This window comes from Antechinus flavipes, chromosome 2, assembly GCF_016432865.1.
Source record: "Antechinus flavipes isolate AdamAnt ecotype Samford, QLD, Australia chromosome 2, AdamAnt_v2, whole genome shotgun sequence".
NCBI classification, from domain to species: Eukaryota; Metazoa; Chordata; class Mammalia; order Dasyuromorphia; family Dasyuridae; genus Antechinus; species Antechinus flavipes.
In genome coordinates, this window is record NC_067399.1 from 329988150 (window position 1) to 330008833 (window position 20684).

General features: G+C 33.6%; 1 protein-coding gene across 1 annotated transcript in view; it reads left to right on the forward strand.

The window, feature by feature from the left end:
• LRRC9 (leucine rich repeat containing 9) overlaps positions 1-20684 on the forward strand; it is a 204756-nt gene that overhangs the window by 72714 nt on the left and 111358 nt on the right. Inside the window, exons 12-16 of the mRNA XM_051977780.1 lie at positions 1996-2125; positions 3553-3675; positions 4292-4407; positions 5188-5400; positions 13830-13949. Coding sequence (XP_051833740.1) covers positions 1996-2125; positions 3553-3675; positions 4292-4407; positions 5188-5400; positions 13830-13949 — 702 coding nt within the window. The remainder of the gene's footprint in view (positions 1-1995; positions 2126-3552; positions 3676-4291; positions 4408-5187; positions 5401-13829; positions 13950-20684) is intronic.

Sequence of the window (20684 nt, forward strand, 5' to 3'; positions counted from 1 at the left end):
TAATCACTTAGGCTAGCTCCTCATTTGATAGATGAGGCTCAAATAGATTAAGCGATTTTTTTTTCAAAAATCACAAAAATAAATTTTAAACCCAATTTTTCTTTTTCCATAGACATTCCACTTTTAGTATCTCCTGTACACATCAGAACTTTTGCTAAGGCAAGATACCCAACATTCTCTTTAATGTCTCATCTTCATCCTGAACTACTGGACAGGATTATTCAGATTTTCCATGTGCCATTCCCTAGAACACTTAGAAAAGGAGCCAACTTCAACCCAAGACATGTATGTGTCAGAGAGAGAAAATCCTGACCACACAAATGTGAATAAAATGATCAGTATAGATTTTCTCCATTCTATATAAGCAGAAAATTGTCAAAGAATATATTACACTATTTTAAAATGTTCACTTAGAAACAACTCAGGAAGTCTCTCAAAAGGTGTTATGAAGACTTTTTTTTTCCTCTTCAGGGACAGATTCTCAACAAATTTATTAAGATGGTCTAAGCACTACTGAAGAGCAATTTGGAACTATGCCCAAAGGGATATCAAACTATGCATATCCTTTGACCCAACAATACCACTACTAGATCTATATCTCCAATACATCAAAGGGGAAAGGATCTACCTAGATAAAAATTTTGTGGTGACAGAGAATTGGATATTGAGGGGATACCCATCAGTTGAGAAATGACCGAACAAGTTGTGGTATATGATTGTGAGGGAGTACTGTTGTGCTATAAGAAATGATAAACAAGATGGCTTCAGAAAAATCTGGGAAGTCTTATATTAACTGATACAAAGCAGAAATAAGCAGACCCAGGAGAAAATTCTGTACAGTAACAGCAATATTGTAACTGTGATCAACTGTGAAAGATTTAGCTATTCTGATTAAGATAATGATCCAAGACAGTTCCAAAGAGCCCCTGATAAAAAATGCTTTCCACCTCCAGAGAGAGATCCTAATAACCTCTAAGTGTGTGGTTAAGTATGCTTTTTTCACTTTCTTTAAAAGAAATTATGAAGAGATCATAAACTCCTCAAAGGTATCATTTCATCTTTGTGTCTCTAGTATCAAGTAAGTTGTCCTGCTTTATATGATATTTAGTAACTATTCAGTTAAATTTTATGGAATGCATATTTTACAAAATGTTTTTCAAATTGTAGAAATTTAGTACATTGTATATTTACTAAGTATTTACATTTTATAAGACATTGTGCTTAGTGCTGGATATATAAAGATGAAAAAAAACTCAACATTTCCTAAAGAATATTACAGTCTAATAGAATAAGATGGTGGTACTATAGTAAATGTTAAAGGCTTGAGAAATAATATATAGGTTATGACATATACATCAGTTAGTTATATAAATGAGAAATTTCATTGGCATATCAATCCAATAATCCTCACGGTCTGTTTTGTTTAAAAAATATCATGTTCAGGCTTGTTGGAATGATTTTTGAAAAATTGTATTGCTATTGTACCTGTTACATCGTTGTATCAGTTTTTATTTTGACTATGTTTCCAGGAATCCATTTGCTTCAGATAATTTTAACAAACACTTTTATATTCAATTAGAACATTTCACATAATTTCCATTGTATCTTACACATTTGCAGAATAAAATTGCTTTTGTATGATTTCTATCCCATTATGCTACAAAAGTGCTGCTTTTAATAGATACCATTCATGTGAAGTAAAAAGCATTATTATCTAGAACAGTGGTTTTCAAAGTATGGTCTAGAGAATCCGGGGGATCTCTGAAACCCTTTTAGAGGGTCTACAAATTCAAAAATAGTTTTTATTTCCAATATGGTAAATGTCTATAAGTATAACCCAGATAAACAAAAACGCTTTGGAGAGATCCTCAATAATTTTTAATAGGATAAAGATACTGAAAACAAAAGTTTGAGAACCACTGATCTAAAAGATAACTGAAATTGAAGAAATGCCAGTAAAATGAACATACTCAATCCATGTTTTAATCTTTTCAGTCTCACAAAAGAGAAGCCGTAAGCCTTGCTAACAGTCTCAGTCTATGTGAGTGTCCCAGAATTGAATTTATACAGAAACAAATCAAAGAAGAAAAGAAAAATTCAATTGATCCAGAAATATACAGGCACGGTAATGTAAATGAACAGAATTTTAGAACCTTATGTTGTTAACATTTTATTTGAGTTATATTTATTTAAAATTCAAAAAAAAGTCTTAAAAAGCCATTATCTTTTGTTCTTATTTATACCTTTTCAACTATAAGGTTTCTTTTCTATTTTAATATACGATTTAAATGGATTGAACTTCATTTCAATATTTCATCAAATTTAAATAAAATTTGATATATTATTTTAATTCATTTTAAAAATAAGACATAAATGGGCAAGTGAAGAACAAAATGAACATATGCCAAATGTTTTGGGAGAAAGGGGCACTTTACATCATGTTATGGTGGCCTAACAAGGTACACAATAAAAAATCATAATTAGGTGACCAGATGAGCTAAATTTTGATGACATTTGGAATCATCTATGATACCAGACAGATAACATACAAGTCACTGACAGGTGTTCTAGAAAATAGCCCACAATGACCCTGTTTCTTTCTTCATAGTCCTAGAAATAAACATGGACAAACTTGAAGTGATAGCATTTGCTTGAGGAATTGGCATACTTTGACATTTCTAAGTTTTTATTGTCATAGCCCATGAAACAATTCGCCAGTCTTCACCTGGCAAATTTCTATAGCTTGGGATCGGAGAAAAGCAATCTGCCAACCATTCTTTAAAAGTCTAAGGGGAAACTTTAAGGCCACTATTGTCTGGCATTCCTAATCTAAAACTGAGTCTAGGGACTGATTAAGAGATGTGATGAGTAAATTCTAATTATATTATTCCACCTTTTATTACCCTACATTCTCTGAAGTTTTGCCTATTCATTCTGGCCCCTTTTATCTAAACGTTGTAAGATTAGGAAAAATAGTCTTTATTCTTTATTTATTCTTTTTGTTCTGTTCAGGTGTTCTGAACTAAGTTAGACCACTTGTATTTTATATTCTTTCCAGTCACTGCATAGCTTTATTTTAAATTCAGAGAATTATATTTCTTGAGGTAACATTATGAACTGCTATTTATTTTTTCCCATATTTCCTCACTTTTATCACAGTAAGAGAGAACCAATGGTCTTTAATCCAGATACATATAATACATATTATATTATTATTATTTTATATCCCACAAACTCCCAACTTTGTTCCAGGGAATAAAATACATAGTGATGATTTGCCTGGATCCATAATTTGTGTAATGACTCAGAAGTAATTCCCATTTGGAAGAGAAATTAACCCAATAAACAAAAAGTTTTACAAATTTTTATTACTTTTTAAGATAAAGTATTTGTAAATCTTTTTGTTCTCATTACTATTTTAAAAAATCATTTGAATTATCCAGTCATGGGAAATTTTGCAAAAATGCTATTTCATAAGCATGAGCAACAAAACTCTATTGTGAAATTATTATTATATACTGAGTAAAACTATTCATGTTTTTCCACATTTAGGCATACTCTTAATGACAAAAGTTTTTCTTGGACATAGCATTCAAGCTCGTGAACAGGATCCCATCTGTAAAGTCAACTATCCAATGTATAATTCAGTATACATGCCTCGGAAATGTTTACTAAGTATGTCTGCCATCATGAGTATCATGATTTCATCTTTCTTAGTGCTATATATTTGTGTTTAGTTTGATGTTTTTAATTCTTTAATTCCAACTTTTCACAGAACTTATTTTTCCATAAAAAAATAGCTTTATGACTATGTGAACTTCAACCCTTTTCCCCTCCTCTTTCCCTATCTCTCTTCTCCCCAATTATTAACGTAATAATTAAGACATGTACAACATGGAATTGTGAGGGGAAAGTAATGATATCATCAAGGAATGACAAAACTACTGTTTGAAGTAATAAAGAGTTTGATATAGTTTTGTATAAAGTACTATATACATGTAACAAAAAGATGTGAAGAATTGGAAAGAAAAATAAAAAGATAGAGTATTAGCAAGAAAAAAGTAAACCCATTTTTTTAAAAATATGTGAATAAAATAACATTAATCATGGTGGTAATAAAAATGACTAGGGATATAGAGGATTAGAAAAGAATGTAAAATTAAGTGCTTTTTGTGGAGGTTGGGAGAATGGTGAAGAGAATATGTTTGTATTTAAATTTTTTTGCTATTATTGGAAAAATTTAAATGGAAAAATCTATTCTATTTTGAAATTGTGATCTTTTTTACCTTAGGCTCCTTTATATCACACAAAAATTGTAACTGCAACCTTCGGCAGAACAAGTGGTTTGTGTTTGATCATGATCTTGTCTTGCCAGAGTATATCATTGAATTTGAGTATATAACATTGGTATGTGTGTTTTTGTTTGTTTTCAAATGAAATAGAGCTCTTTTGGGGATACAGAACTAAGCTAGCAAAATTTTTGGACTGTTGGTATGATATGCATAGTTGTTTTTCAAGGATGTGATTTTATCTCTGTATTATACCTGATCCAGCATAATAATTAGCTATGATAATAGGATTCCCTTGCCATTTTTATGAGTAAACAATGGGAAGAAAATATGGAAATTAGTAACTAAACCTCAGCATCACTTGTTGATTTTTAAATTCATTTTGATTCTTTATGATTTGTTGATTTGTATTGATGACTTCCATGATTTTCATAATTAGAAATATTGTTACTCAGAAGTAAAAATTATCTTCTTTTATATCACTATTGTTAATGGTAACTGAAATTTGTATAGCATTTTGAGATTTACAAAATGCTTTTTTTTCCCTAAGATAATTGGGGTTAAGTGACTTGCCCAGGGTCACACAGCTAGGAAGTGGTAAGTGTCTGAGGTCAGATTTGAACTCAGATCCTCCTGACTTCAGGGCTGGTCATCTATCCACCGCACCACCTAGCTGCCCCTACAAAATGTTTTTGATCTATTATTTCAGCCTCCTAATAACTTTCAGATATACTACAGAAGTCATACTAATTTTAGAGATGAAAAGACTGAGGCTCATTATTTTAAATGACTTACTATGCCATTAATAAAAACAATTTTATTTTTCTATTTCTTTTATCTGTTGAAAAAATAGTACTTTTCCACATATAAACATTTTTAATAAATATTCTTTGCTTAGGTCAAGACTCATTCTTTATTTTCTACACTCAACAATATTATGGCAGAAGGAGCAAAAAAAAGTGTGGATGGATCAATATTGTCTCATGACTTGAAAATTGATGAAGAAGTTATAGATATGGAGCCCAGATTAAAGTCTAGAACAAAACTTAATAATTTGGATGAAAAAGCAATATTTTCATTTGCCAAGACTAATATTTGCAGCCAAATACTCGTAAGTTATTAAAAATTTTAAGTGGAGTCTGGAACTAAGAATTTGTAATCAGCTTCTGACATTTGAATCTTCTATTCATCTCCTTATTCTTTCTTATTATATTTTTGGTTACATTTATCTAGCTCTGAGAAGGGAAAATTGAGATTCCTCCTAGTAAAATTTTACTATTTTCTCCGTAATTCTTTTAACTCTTTCCTTTAAAAATTTAGCTGTATACTATTTGATGTATATGTGTTTAGTATTGCTATTACTTCACTGTCTATGGCACTTTTTATTTTTTCAAAATGTAGCTTCTCTGGTTATCTCTTTTGATTTATTTTTGATTTTGCTTTATCTGAGATCATTATTGCTACCTCTGCCTTTTCAACTTCAGATAAAGCATAAAAATTCTGGTCCAACCATTTATTTTAACTCTGTGTGTCTCTCTGTTTTAAATATGTTTCTTGTAAACAATATATTATTAGATTCTGGTTTTTAATCAGTTTTGCTATCCACTTCTATTTTATAGATGAGTTCACCCCATTTACATTTGCAGTTATAATAACTGTTATTTCCCATCATTCTATTTTCCCCCCCATATAGCCTCTCTTCTTACTTTGTTTTTTTCTCGAAGTTGTTTTGTTTCTTTGGGCCCTATAATGCAACTTGGGTAAGTGATAGCACTTTTCTGCCCTATACTTAAGAAAAGGACCCCCACTCTACCATGACCCACCATCACAAGAACTCCTTTTCTAGGACCAAGTCTCCTGCTCCCCTGAAGTGATAAGCACAGGTTTGCTGGTGTTCTTTTCACCCTGGGACTGCAACTGGGAATTGTGTATGGACAGTGCAGCAAGGATTTACACTCAGTGCCAGAAAGTAATCTCCCCTACAGTTTGTGTACTGAGAATTCCTGAAGTTGCTACCTAATAGATTCAGTAGCCTGACTTAAAAATCCTTTATATCATTGTTTTCTTCGATGATAATTACTAACAATGAATTATATGTAATCAGTATTGATCCTTAATAATGACACTTTAGGAGATGAAATTGGAAAGTGCTACTGTACCTATTAAAGAAAGCTATGTTGGAGGTGACACAATTTCCTTAGCGCCTAATGTTGATTTTTATGATATCTCAAAAAACAGAGATTCAGAATAAAAAGGACCACAACTGTCAGGATTATTTCTTTTAAAAATATGAATAAGAATTCATTAATAAGTAATAGAATAGCATAAATAAATTAACTTAGTTCCTAGGTTTACAAAATCATACTTTGGTATATACTTATACATTACTATATATGTATTTATAATGGCCTATAATTCAGTTAGATGGAACTTGCCTTTACCAAATCAGAGATTACAGATACAATATGCTGTGATTGATGGTTTCTGTGAATTATTTAAGTTTCAAAATGGATTTCTTGATTCCATTCATGTGAATGCTGAATGTAAATCACAAACTTCTTATTTTGTATACCTTCTTATCCATACCTGAGTCTTATCCACATTTCCTCATAAACCTTCTGCAGAATTCTAAGCCAACCTAGCAGGGGTTTCCCTTTAGATCTCTTCTCACTTTGAAGATACTATTAAACATGCAAACTGCTCATTAATTATTCCTTGATCTCATTTTTAATCTACCTAACATTTAATCAAGTCATTTGTTTCTCAGACTATATCTTTTTTCTTATTGCTTTCTGTGCTTAATCCTTCATTAGTGATACATTAAAAACTATTACCATACAAGAGGATTCTGGGAAGAGGGTGGAGTAGGTCAGTGAATTTCAAGCTCTCCAGATTTTTCCCACAAACAGAACAAATTTGTGCTTTGGGGCAGGTATATACTGGTGAAAAATCAAAACTACTTGGAACAGAATAGACGATCCTCCTGGCATAATTCTAGAAGATCTAAAGAAAGATTCCAGGTCAGAATTAACCAGCATGAAATGCAAATATCTCCAGGCCAGCTCCATGGAGACCTTTGTAGCTAGCTGGGTTGAAACCTCAGCAAGAAGCACAGAAACTTTCACCTCCCAGACTGCATATCTGTGGAATGGGGTGGGATGCTAATGAAGACTGGGGGGACTTCTCCTCATTAGGAATGCCAGGTCCAGCTGTGCTGCAGAAACATGGCGTTGAGCAAGAAAGAACACACACATGAAGGCAGAAGCAATAGGGCCAGCACTTACAGGAGAGTGGAGCTTTTGGTTTGGGGTTCCAGATCAGAGAGCTGAAGTGAAACTAGAGATACCATCCCCCGCTCTATGATAAGAGGTGCTTACCACTAATACTTCTCAATTAAAAAAAAAGTAAACCAACAAAGAACCCATAGAAACTTAATATGGGAATAGGGAAGACTGTGGTTCATCTTCAGAGGAACATACTAAAGTTTAAAAAAACCAAACAACTTCTAGTCCAAAGATGAACTTAAATGGCCCCCTGCCCAGAGAGAATTTAGAAGAACATAAAAAAAAATCTAATGAGACACATACAGGAAAAACTAAAAATAAATAAAAAGCATTGGAGAAAATCAATATTATGAAAAAAAAATGTTATTAGCTGGAAAAGGAGATCCAGAGTCTTAAGGACAAAAATAACTTTAAAATTAGAATTGAGCAGGGGGAAATCAGTGAATTTGTAAGAGACCACGAAATAATAAAAAGAATGTAAAGAATGAAAAAATAGAAAAGAATGTGAAACATGTTATAAGAAAAAGAACAGATCTGGAAAATAGATCAAAAAGAGAAAATATGAGAATAATTGGACTCCTGAAAGCTATGACCAAAAAAAGAATCTTAATACAATAATGCAGTAAATAATCCAAGAAAACTGTTCTGAAATGATAAAACATGAATGGAAAGTAGAAATAGGAAAAAAACCCATCAATTATCACTTCAAAGAGAGCCTTTGTGGAAAACACATAGAAATATTTAATTGCCAAATTTCAAAACCCCCAGATCAAAGAGAAATTTTTGCAAGAAACAAACTAAAAAAATTCAAATATACTGGAGCCAAAATTAGAATTGTACAGGAGTTAGCAGCAGCCACAATTAAAGATCACAGGTTCTGGAATCATATTTACTTAAAATCAAAAGAACTAGACCTGATTATGAACCTTCCATTGATGAGATTTTTATGACTGCATCTGAACTATAACTCAACTGTAAGATTAAACAGCACATTTGTGGGCCTATTATTACAAACTTTACATGTTAATACACCTTGCCAGAACTTTTACTTCATTAGCATAGCCTTTGACAACTCAACTCTTTCATGAAATAATTGCTTTATTTATTTATACTCTGTATCTAGGTTGTGTTGCTATCAAGCAAATCTTTAGTACTCTCCTCTATCTAGTCCAAGACTTAACAAAATTACAGCCAAAAGCCACTTAGTGAGCATATCAGAGGTTTTCAGGGGGATATGAAACCAGTATTATCTAATAAATGGATCTTGAATTTAGTGGGACCTCAGATCTCACCTGTAGGAGCTATATCAAGGAACAAAGCCAGTTTCCAACAGATCACTAGGCAAGGAAACTAAAGTTCTAGGAAACATGAACAGTAGAAAAGTATAATGAATAGGAATAGGAAGTTTTCACAAGAAGAAATGTAAGCTATCAGCTATTTAAGTTGCACCAAATCACTAATAATGAAGGACATATAAACTTAAATAACTTGAGGATCTTCCTCACTCCCATTAAATTAACAAAGTTGATAGAAGACAAAATTTGTTGGCGAAGTAGTGAGAATAGATAAACATTAATGCTTGTTGATGAAGCTGAATATTGGTCTAGTAATTCTTAAAAATCAACTTGGAATCATACCAAAAGATACACTAAATTGTGCAAATCATTGGCTCTATCTACAACACTACTGGACATATATCTCAAAAAAGTCCAAGTGAAAATAAAAAAACTCAGGGGCACAGAATGATACAGAAGAGGACTATTTTTTGCTTCCAGAAAAGACCCAGAAACATAATGGATTCTTGTCCATTGGAAAGTGATTGTACAATTCTGGTATTTGAATATAATGAAATATTATTGTACCATAAGAATTAAATTGATAGCTCTAGAAAAACCTGTGAAGACTGAGTAAACTGATTGGGAGTAAAGTAAAGAGAACCAGAGCAGAACAATTTATGCAATGACTACAATAATGTAAAAGCAGGGGGAAAACTTTGAAAGACTTTGAACACAGAACTTAACACTCAAGAACAATGGCCAATTGTGATTACGAAAGTTTAATGCTGAAGCATAATTCTGAGTCTTGTTTAAGATGTAAGACTAAAGGTCCATCATGAAACAATACACATCCAATCTATTGTGACAAGTAGCCTAACTGTATTTTTTATGAAAGAATTTATTAAGGGTGAGAGGAAAAATTGGGAGTGGAGTTAGTGAGCAGTGATATAAGAAAGAAAGAAAATAAACTGAGTACAATATTTCTATCTTCTGAATCCAATTCTCCCTGTACAACAAGAGAACTGTTCGGTTCTGCATATATATATTGTATCTAGGATATACTATAACATATTTAACATGTATAAGACTGCTTGCCATCTAGAGGAAGGGGTGGAGGGAGGGAGGGAAAAAGTCAGAACAGAGTGAGTGCAAGGGATAATGCTGTAAAAAATTACCCAGGCATATGTTCTGTCAATAAAAAATTATAAGGAAAAAAGTGCTAAATACCATTTTAAAAAAAAGAAAATAAACTGAGTAGAATATTTTCTTTAAAATACATGGAAAAAAAGAAATTTTAAAGAAGGGAAAGGGACCTGTATGTGCAAGAATGTTTGTGGCAGCCCTCTTTGTAGTGTCCAGAAACTGGAAACTGAGTGGATGCCATCAATTGGAGAATGGCTGGATAAATTGTGGTATAAGAATATTATGGAATATTATTGTTCTGTAAGAAATCACCAGCAGGATGAATACAGAGAGGCCTGGAGAGACTTACATGAACTGATGCTGAGTAAAATGAGCAGGACCAGAAGATCATTATATACTTCAAAACAGTACTATAAGATGATCAATTCTGATGGACAACAATGAGATGAACCAAATCAGTTCCAATACAGCAGTAATGAACTGAACCAGCTACATCCAGGGAAAGAACTCTGGGAGATGACTATGAACCACTACATAGAATTCCCAATTTCTCTATTTTTGTCCGCCTATATTTTTGATTTCCTTCATAGGTTAATGGTACACTATTTCAAAGCCCGACTCTTTTTGTACAGCAAAATAACTATTTGGACATGTATACATATATTGTATTTAACTTATACTTTAACATATTTAACATGTATTGGTCAACTTTCCATCTGGAGGAAGGGGTGGGAAGAAGGAGGGAAAAAGTTGGAACAAAAGGATTTGCAACTGTCAATGCTGAAAAATTACCTATGCATATATCTTGTAAATAAAAAGCTATAATAAAAAAAGAAAGAAAGAAAATACATGGAAGAGAGCAGATGAAAATTTGGAAGCGAACATGTATAATCAGAGCAAATTTTCATCTAGTTAAATTTTTGGCTTCATAATAAAAGTTCAATTTCATATAAAAATACTCTTTTCTGTACTTTGTGTAGCAATGTTAAAAGAAATGTCCTTTTTAACCCTACTACTGTTTCCCCAACTGGGGTTCCAAGAGAACTCTCTTCTACTCTTAAGTAGATTAAAAGTTATGTAATTCTTTTTGTCTTTTGATTAGCTCTGAGCCCCCAGCTAAAGACAGTGCTTCTGTACAGATATCTCAATATTTAGAACTGTCTCTGTCTCTTCTCTGATTTTTCACCCTTGTCTGCTTCCTGCAATTTGTATTCCCAAAAAGTACAAATCTTCAAAGTAATTGCTAGTGATTATCACTATTTATAAAGAAAAAATAAATTTTAAAATAAAGAAATGCAAGCAAATTTCTTTTAATGCTCAAAGAAGAAGATTTTAACTCGTATAAATAGGCTCAAGAGAGGAATGATGATAGAGCAAGATCGTCTTGGAGTCTATCATCCATGGTTTTAGTGACATAGCTTTTCTCCCAGCAGACCTCAAGCAAGATTGGTGCCCACAACCCAGTTCTAGTCTCTTTAGTTGTGACAACTGTCTCTGCCTATACTTTTGATTTCTCAGATCTGTGTGACATTTTTTTATTTTCCCTTTCCCAAGATTCATGCTGTTGAGGCAAGTAGGTGGCGCAGTGGATAGAGCACCAGCCCTGAAATCAAGAGGACCTGAGTTCAAATTTGGACTTAAACACTTAACACTTCCTAGCTGTGTGACCCTGGGCAAGTCACTTAACCCCAATTGCCTCAGCAAAAATAAAACAAAATAACAACAACAAAAAGATTCATACTGTTTCTGGTCCTCCTACCAGAAGCTGGATTTTTCTTGGATTCAGTGAAATGACTTCTAAATTTTGCCCTGAAGCCTAATCCTGTCTTTTTCTTTTTGATTCATTCAAAATATTAATTCCCATTTCATAAAGGGATCATCTAGCATTTTATAATTCTCTTAATGCCTCCTTTCCTGTCTCCCTTTCTGTGACTGTCAGTGTAAGACTAACCCCATACTAAAATATTCTTAATTTAATTCTTATTTTAACATGTTTATTAAGTACACAAAATTTTTTTTTTTTACAAAAAGGATGAAAGGCTTAATGAAGATTAAATAGGTTAGAAAGAGAATTCAGCTCTTTAATATTTTCCTATTGAATTTTTTTCACCTTTTAAGTTATTGTACTAAATGTATGATACCATAAAATTATTAACTCAAATTATTAACTTCTTGATTTTAACATTGCCTAATACTTATATATTTAATAATTTATAATATTTAATACTGTATAATATTTTACACACTTCATTATTTTAAAATTTTGAATTCTACCTTTCCCCCATCCATTGTGAAAGCAAGAAATGTGATATCAATTATACATATTAAGTCATGAAAATCATGCAAAATTATACATATTAAATCATTGCATGCTGCAAAAGCAAGAAAAAAATGAAAAAAATTATGCTTTAATCTGTATTCAGACTCTATAGTTCTTTCTTTGGAGGTGGATAGCATTTTTCATTATAAGTCCTTCAGAATTGTCTTCAATCACTGTATTGATCAAAATAGCTTAGTTATTCAATGTTTATCATCATTGCAATATTGCTTTTACTGTGTACAATGTTCTCCTGGTTCTTCTTTCTTCACTTTTGCCTCAGTTTATTTAAATCTTCCGAGGTTTCTTCTAAAACTATCCTGCTTTTCCTTTTCTTCTATTACAGTAGCATTCTATCACAATCATATATCACAACTTAACCATTCCATAATTGGTGGACATCCCCTCAATTTCCAGTTTTTTGTTACCACAAAGATAGATGCCATAATTTTTTGAATACTTTTACAATACTTAATTTTTATAATTTTTCTATTATAAAAGTTGCCTTTAGTTTTTAAAAAAAAATTAGAGTAGTATAGTGTGACACATGCAAAGTCTCAAAAGACAGTGTTTCTGGATAATTAATTATTAATTAGGCTAGCTAATCTATAAATTGTGGATCATTGGTCTCTCTCAGTAACCAAAGACAAAATCATGGAGATCACTGAATGCTTAAATACCTTTGAAAAAAGAAGTGCCCTAACAGGTGAAACCCTGATTGGTGAATATTTAATGAGAGGGTTGGATATATTAATGAAGAAGTGGCCCCAAGTCTTTTGCTCCTTCTGCTGAGAATGTGGCTTGATCAAGGAGCTAAACTGACTTCAACAATTTGGACAAAGAAATTCATTTCTTCCCAGACCACTCTGATTGGTTTTCTTCTTCATAAGCTTAGGTTAACTTTACCAGGGCTTCTTAAACTTTTTCCTTTATAGCCCAAGAAATTCTTATATGACCCTGGATATATAGATATATAAAATAGATATCCAAATCAAACATTTATGAATAATAAATTATTTAAATAGGTATACAAATCAAATATTTGCTAATAATAAATCATATAAAAGAGATATGCAAATAAAACATTTACTGATAATAAATCAAAATGTCTCAAACCCCACATTCATAACCCTGTATGGGATTGCAGCCAACAAGAAGAAAGAAAAATTTTTAAAGAAAACAAGAAACTTTCTCTTAGATCACAATAGGGAGGCTATAAGGGTAGACATAACTTCCTAATGCTAATAATTCACCTAATTAGATTCTATTTGTAAGGTCTTCTAATTGGATAAGGTCCTGCCCAAGATTGCAGATCATATACCCAAAGGATTTGGGCAATTTTGTCTAACAGCAGTGTCCCTCAGAAACTAAGTGAATGACCTGCAAGTTCTGATTCCTCAATGAAGAAATAAAAAGGAAAAACCTCTTAATTTAATAATTGGTTATTAAAATGATAGAAAAATTACCAATAGAATAAAATTTCTTATAATATTTAATTTTCTTTTTGCTATTGTTCTAGAGTCTGAATCTACATGGAAACAGCTTGAATAAATTGAGGGATCTTTCCAAGTTAACAGGAATTCAAAAACTCATCATCAGCTTTAATGAATTTACATGCTTAGATGATGTGTACTATTTGGTAAGAAATCATTCTTCTGTTATCATTTTCTTTAAACAAAATGAATCCAAGCCTTTGTAAAAGCTAATAATATGTTTGTAAATGAGATTCTGACAACCAATTGCCTCAATAATAGAGTGCTGTGCTTGGATCCAAGAATACTTGAGATCAGATTTCATCTCAAACATTTAGTGTGTAATCTCAGGCAAGTCTTCTTAATCTTTATATGATCTTCTTCAAAATGAGGGACTTGGATTCCAAGACTTCCAAAATCCTTTCAGTTTCTTCATTCTCTTCCTCCCCATTTGTCATGCCCTATCCATTATCTTCTTCATGATTGTTAGTTATTTTCATCTCTTTTCCCTCTCCTCTTTTTTGTATTATCTTTTTTATCTAGGCTTCACATGGTAATGCTTACATTCCTTAATATTGTTTTCTTTTTCCTTCATATTAACATAGATATTATCTACAAGTGACTATAAGGAGATTTAAGCAAGTAAATGGAGATTGTGCATTTGTGTTTCTTGCTTTGTTATTCTATTTTCACTTTTTTATTCTTTATCATAGACTTGGTTTGAAATTGAGGGAAGATACTAGCAGCTGAGCAGATCATGAAACATTTCATATAGCACATGCTGCTTGAGCAGAACTGTAAAAGAAAGTAGGAATTCAATCAACAACTATTTATTAGCACTTAACTGTTCTAGGCATGGTGAGGCACGAGGGACTGAAGTACAAAGAAGAGGTAGAGATGAGGAGGGTGTGCATTCAAGCATGGAGGATAGTTTGGGCCAATGCACAGGGACAGATGATTAAATGTTTTGTATGAGGAGCATCAAGAAGTCCAGTTTGGCTAGCCTATAGATTATATGAGTGGGGAGTAAGGTTGAGTTAATTTAGAGCAGTAATTTGGAGCTAGACTGCTGAGGCCTTTAAATGCTCAGTGAAGGAAGTTGGATTTCATTTTAGACATACTAAAAAGACACTGAAGTTTATTGAAAAATGGGGATTGGGGGCTTAGAGTGTTGCTTAAGAATTTCATTTTGGACTTCCGGTTAAGATGGCGGAGAGGAGGCTCACAGCTGCATAAGCTCCGCGCTTTCTCTCACTATCCACTTCATTACAAGCCTCTGAATCAATGCTTGACTGAAAAAAACCCACATATAGTTACCAAGAGAAGCCATCCTTGAGATCCGCCAAGAAAGGTCTGTCTTTACTGGAGGGCTGGGGCAGTTTTAGATCGGGCGCAGGCTGAGGGCAGGGGCAGTGAGAGCACGGGAGCAGACTGGAGAGGGGGTGGGGGTGATCGCAGCCGTCTCTGCGGGGAGAGCTTCGCTACAGGTTTGGATACTTTACTCCAGCAGCAAGTCAGCAGCCCAGCAGAGAAGCTAAAAACACCGGGGCTGAAGAACACAACCCCAAACAGCTGGAGTCTCTCGGGACCTGGCCGCCCCCCCTTCCCCCCCCCATAGTGACTCAGCACGCTCTGGGATCTCAGAGCGCAGGCGCAGCACAGTCCTGCTAGTGCCTCACTGCTGCCCCTTGCAGTCTGTAGAGGAAGCTCGATAACATACCCAACCCCTCCCCCAAAGAAAGACTCCAGTTTTTTCTGTTTTTCTTTGGTAGTTTGTCTCTGATTAATAGACAGAATGAGCAAGAAGCTGAAGAGGACTTTAACCCTTGACAGCTTCTACACAGATAGAGAGCAGACTCTAAATCCTGAGGAGACTAAAAACAAGCAGTCCCCAGGTGAATCCCCAAAGGAGGAGACCATCTGTTCCTCAGCACAGATGAACCTCATAGAATGATTAAAAAGGCTCTCACAAGGGAGCTAGAAGAAAAATGGGGAAAGCAGAGTGAGGCTTGGCAAAAGGAGAGAGAAGCTTGGGAAAAGGAGAGGGAGGCTTGGCAAAAGAGCCTGGAGAAAGTTAAAGAGAGAGTGGATAAAGAAGTAAAATCCTTGAAAAATAGGATTGGTGAACTGGAAAACAAAATTGGCGAAATGGAAAAAAATTCCACAGAACAAAAGAACTCAATTGGACAATTAGAAAAAGATTTTAAAAAAGTGAGTGAAGAGAACACTTCACTGAAAATCAGACTTGAACAAGTGGAATTGAATGACTCGAGGAGACAAGAAGAATCAGTCAAGCAAATCCAAAAAAATCAAACAATGGAGAAAAATGTGAAATACCTTCTGGGGAAGACAACAGACCTGGAAAACAGATCCAGGAGAGACAATCTGAGAATCATTGGACTCCCAGAAAAACATGATGAAAAAAAGAGCCTGGACACTATTTTCCAGGAAATTATCAAAGAGAACTGCCCAGAAGTCATAGGAACAGAGGAAAAAATAAACATTGAAAGGATTCATAGATCACCCACTGAAAGGGATCCTAAAATCAAAACACCAAGGAATATAGTGGCCAAATGCCAGAACCCTCAGATGAAGGAAAAAATATTGCAAGCGGCTAGAAAAACCCAATTCAAGTATCAAGGAGCCACAATAAGGATCACCCAGGATCTGGCAGCATCCACATTAAAAGATCGAAGGGCCTGGAATATGATATTCCGAAAGGCTAAGGAACTTGGTATGCAACCAAAAATAACTTACCCAGCGAGAATGAGCATCTTTTTCCAGGGAAGAAGATGGACATTCAACGAAGTAAGCGAATTTCATCTATTTCTGATGAAAAAACCAGAACTTAACAAAAAGTTTGATCTACAAATATAGAACTCAAGAGAAATCTAAAAAGGTAAAGATTAATCTTGGGAACTATATTTTGACTATATAGATGTATAAAGAATACATGTATACCTTGTTCTAGAAATTGATGTGGAAAGGACATTGTATCAGAAAAAGGGTAAAGTGGGGGTAATACATCTCATGAAGAGGCATAGGAAACCTATTATATCTGAGAGAAAGAATGGAGGGGGATGAATATAGTGGGTATCTTACTGCCTTCAGAATTGGCTTTAAGTGAAAAATCTTAAGACATATTCAATCTATGGTAAAACTTCTCCCACCTCATTGAAAAGTGAGAAGGGAAAAGTGAAAAGGGAAGGAATAAGCTAAGCGGAAGGGAATACGGGAACTGGGAGGGAAAGGGGGGGTAAGATAGGGGGAGGAACTCTAAGGTGGGGGGAGGGATACTAAAAAGGGAGAGCTGTGAGAAGCAAGTGCTGCTCACAAGCTTAATACTGGGAAGGGGGGGAAAGGGGAAAGAAGGGAGAAAAGCATAAACCGGGGTTAACAAGATGGCAAGTAATACAGAATTGGTCATTCTAACCATAAATGTGAATGGGGTAAACTCCCCCATAAAGAGGAAGCGGTTAGCAGAATGGATTAAAAGCCAGAATACTACAATATGTTGTTTACAGGAAACACACCTGAAGCAGGGAGATACATGCAGGTTAAAAGTAAAAGGTTGGAGCAAAATCTACTATGCTTCAGGTGAAGTCAAAAAAGCAGGGGTAGCCATCGTGATCTCAGATCAAGCTAAAGCAAAAATTGACCTAATTAAAAGAGATAAGGAAGGACACTATATCTTGCTAAAGGGTAGCATGGATAATGAAGCACTATCTATATTAAACATATATGCACCAAGTAGGGTAGCATCTAAATTCTTAAAAGAGAAACTAAGAGAGCTGCAAGAAGAAGTAGACAGTAAAACTATAATAGTGGGAGATCTCAACCTTGCACTCTCAGAATTAGATAAATCAAACCACAAAATAAATAAGAAAGAAGTCAAAGAGGTAAATAGAATACTAGAAAAGTTAGATATGATAGATCTCTGGAGAAAATGTAATGGAGACAGAAAGGAATACACTTTCTTTTCAGCAGTTCATGGAACCTATACAAAAATTGACCATATATTAGGACATAAAAACCTCAAACTCAAATGCAGTAAGGCAGAAATAGTAAATGCATCCTTTTCAGACCACGATGCAATGAAAATTACATTCAACAAAAAACCAGGGGGAAGTAGACCAAAAAATAATTGGAAACTAAATAATCTCATACTAAAGAATGATTGGGTGAAACAGCAAATCATAGACATAATTAATAACTTCACCCAAGAAAACGATAATAATGAGACATCATACCAAAATGTATGGTATGCAGCCAAAGCAGTAATAAGGGGAAATTTCATATCTCTAGAGGCCTATTTGTATAAAATAGAGAAAGAGAAGATCAATGAATTGGGTTTGCAATTAAAAATGCTAGAAAAGGAACAAATTAAAAACCCCCAGTCAAACACTAAACTTGAAATTCTAAAAATAAAAGGTGAGATCAATAAAATTGAAAGTAAAAAAACTATTGAATTGATTAATAAAACTAAGAGTTGGTTCTATGAAAAAACCAACAAAATAGACAAACCCTTAGTAAATCTGATTAAAAAAAGGAAAGAGGAAAATCAAATTGTTAGTCTTAAAAATGAAAAGGGAGAACTCGCCACTAACGAAGAGGAAATTAGAGCAATAATTAGGAGATACTTTGCCCAACTTTATGCCAATAAATTCGACAACTTAAATGAAATAGAAAAATACCTCCAAAAATATAGCTTGCCCAAACTAACAGAGGAAGAAGTAAATATCCTAAACAGTCCCATCTCAGAAAAAGAAATAGAACAAACTATCAATCAACTCGCTAAGAAAAAATCCCCAGGACCAGATGGATTTACATGTGAATTCTACCAAACATTTAAAGAACAATTAACTCCAATGTTATATAAACTATTTGAAAAAATAGGGATTGAAGGAGTCCTACCAAACTCCTTTTATGACACAGACATGGTACTGATACCTAAACCAGATAGGCTGAAAACAGAGAAAGAAAATTATAGACCAATCTCCCTAATGAATATTGATGCTAAAATCTTAAATAAAATATTAGCAAAAAGATTACAGAAAATCATCACCAGGATAATACACTATGACCAAGTAGGATTTATACCAGGAATGCAGGGCTGGTTCAATATTAGGAAAACTATTAGCATAATTGACTATATCAATAACCAAACAAATAAAAACCATATGATCATCTCAATAGATGCAGAAAAAGCATTTGATAAAATCCAACATCCATTCCTAATAAAAACACTTGAGAGCATAGGAATAAATGGACTTTTCCTTAAAATAGTCAGGAGCATATATTTAAAACCACCAGTAAGCATCATATGCAATGGGGAAAAACTGGAACCTTTCCCAGTAAGATCTGGAGTGAAGCAAGGTTGCCCACTATCACCATTATTATTTAATATCGTATTAGAAACACTAGCCTCGGCAATAAGAGTCGAGAAAGAAATTAAAAGAATTAGAGTAGGCAATGAGGAAACCAAACTATCACTCTTTGCAGATGATATGATGGTATACCTAGAGAACCCCAGAGATTCTACTAAAAAGCTATTGGAAATAATTCATAATTTTAGCAAAGTAGCTGGCTACAAAATAAATCCCCATAAATCCTCAGCATTTTTATATATCACCAAAAAAACCCAACAGCAAGAGATACAAAGAGAAATTCCGTTCAGAATAACTGTTGATACCATAAAATATTTGGGAATCTATCTACCAAAGGAAAGTCAGGAATTATATGAGCAAAATTATAAAAAAGTCTCCACACAAATAAAGTCAGACTTAAATAATTGGAAAAATCTTAAGTGCTCTTGGAGCGGCCGAGCGAACATAATAAAGATGACAATACTCCCTAAACTAATCTATTTATTTAGTGCTATACCAATCAGACTTCCAAGAAAATATTTTATTGATCTAGAAAAAATAACAACAAAATTCATATGGAACAATAAAAAGTCAAGAATCTCAAGGGAATTAATGAAAAAAAAAATCAAATGAAGGTGGCCTAGCTGTACCTGATCTAAAATTATATTATAAAGCAGCAGTCACCAAAACCATTTGGTATTGGCTAAGAAATAGATTAGTGGATCAGTGGAAAAGGCTAGGTTCACAAGACAGAATAGTCAATTATAGCAATCTAGTGTTTGACAAACCCAAAGCCCCTAACTTCTGGGAAAAGAATTCATTATTTGATAAAAACTGCTGGGATAATTGGAAATTAGTATGGCAGAAATTAGGCATGGACCCACACTTAACACCATATACCAAGATAAGATCAAAATGGGTCTATGACCTAGGCATAAAGAACGAGATTATAAATAAATTAGAGGAACATAGAATAGTTTATCTCTCAGACTTGTGGAGGAGAAAGAAATTTGTGACCAAAGATGAACTAGAGACCATTACTGATCACAAAATAGAAAATTTCGATTACATCAAATTAAAAAGCCTTTGTACAAAAAAAACTAATGCAAACAAGATTAGAAGGGAAGCAACAAACTGGGAAAACATTTTCACAGTTAAAGGTTCTGATAAAGGCCTCATCTCCAAAATATATAGAGAACTGACTCAAATTTATAAGAAATCAAGCCATTCTCCAATTGATAAATGGTCAAAGGTTATGAACAGACAATTTTCAGAGGATGAAATTGAAACTATTACCACTCATATGAAAGTGTTCCAAATCATTATTGATCAGAGAAATGCAAATTAAGACAACTCTGAGATACCACTACACACCTGTCAGATTGGCTAAGATGACAGGAAAAAATAATGATGAATGTTGGAGGGGATGCGGGAAAACTGGGACACTATTGCATTGTTGGTGGAGTTGTGAACGAATCCAACCATTCTGGAGAGCAATCTGGAATTATGCCCAAAAAATTATCAAATTGTGCATAC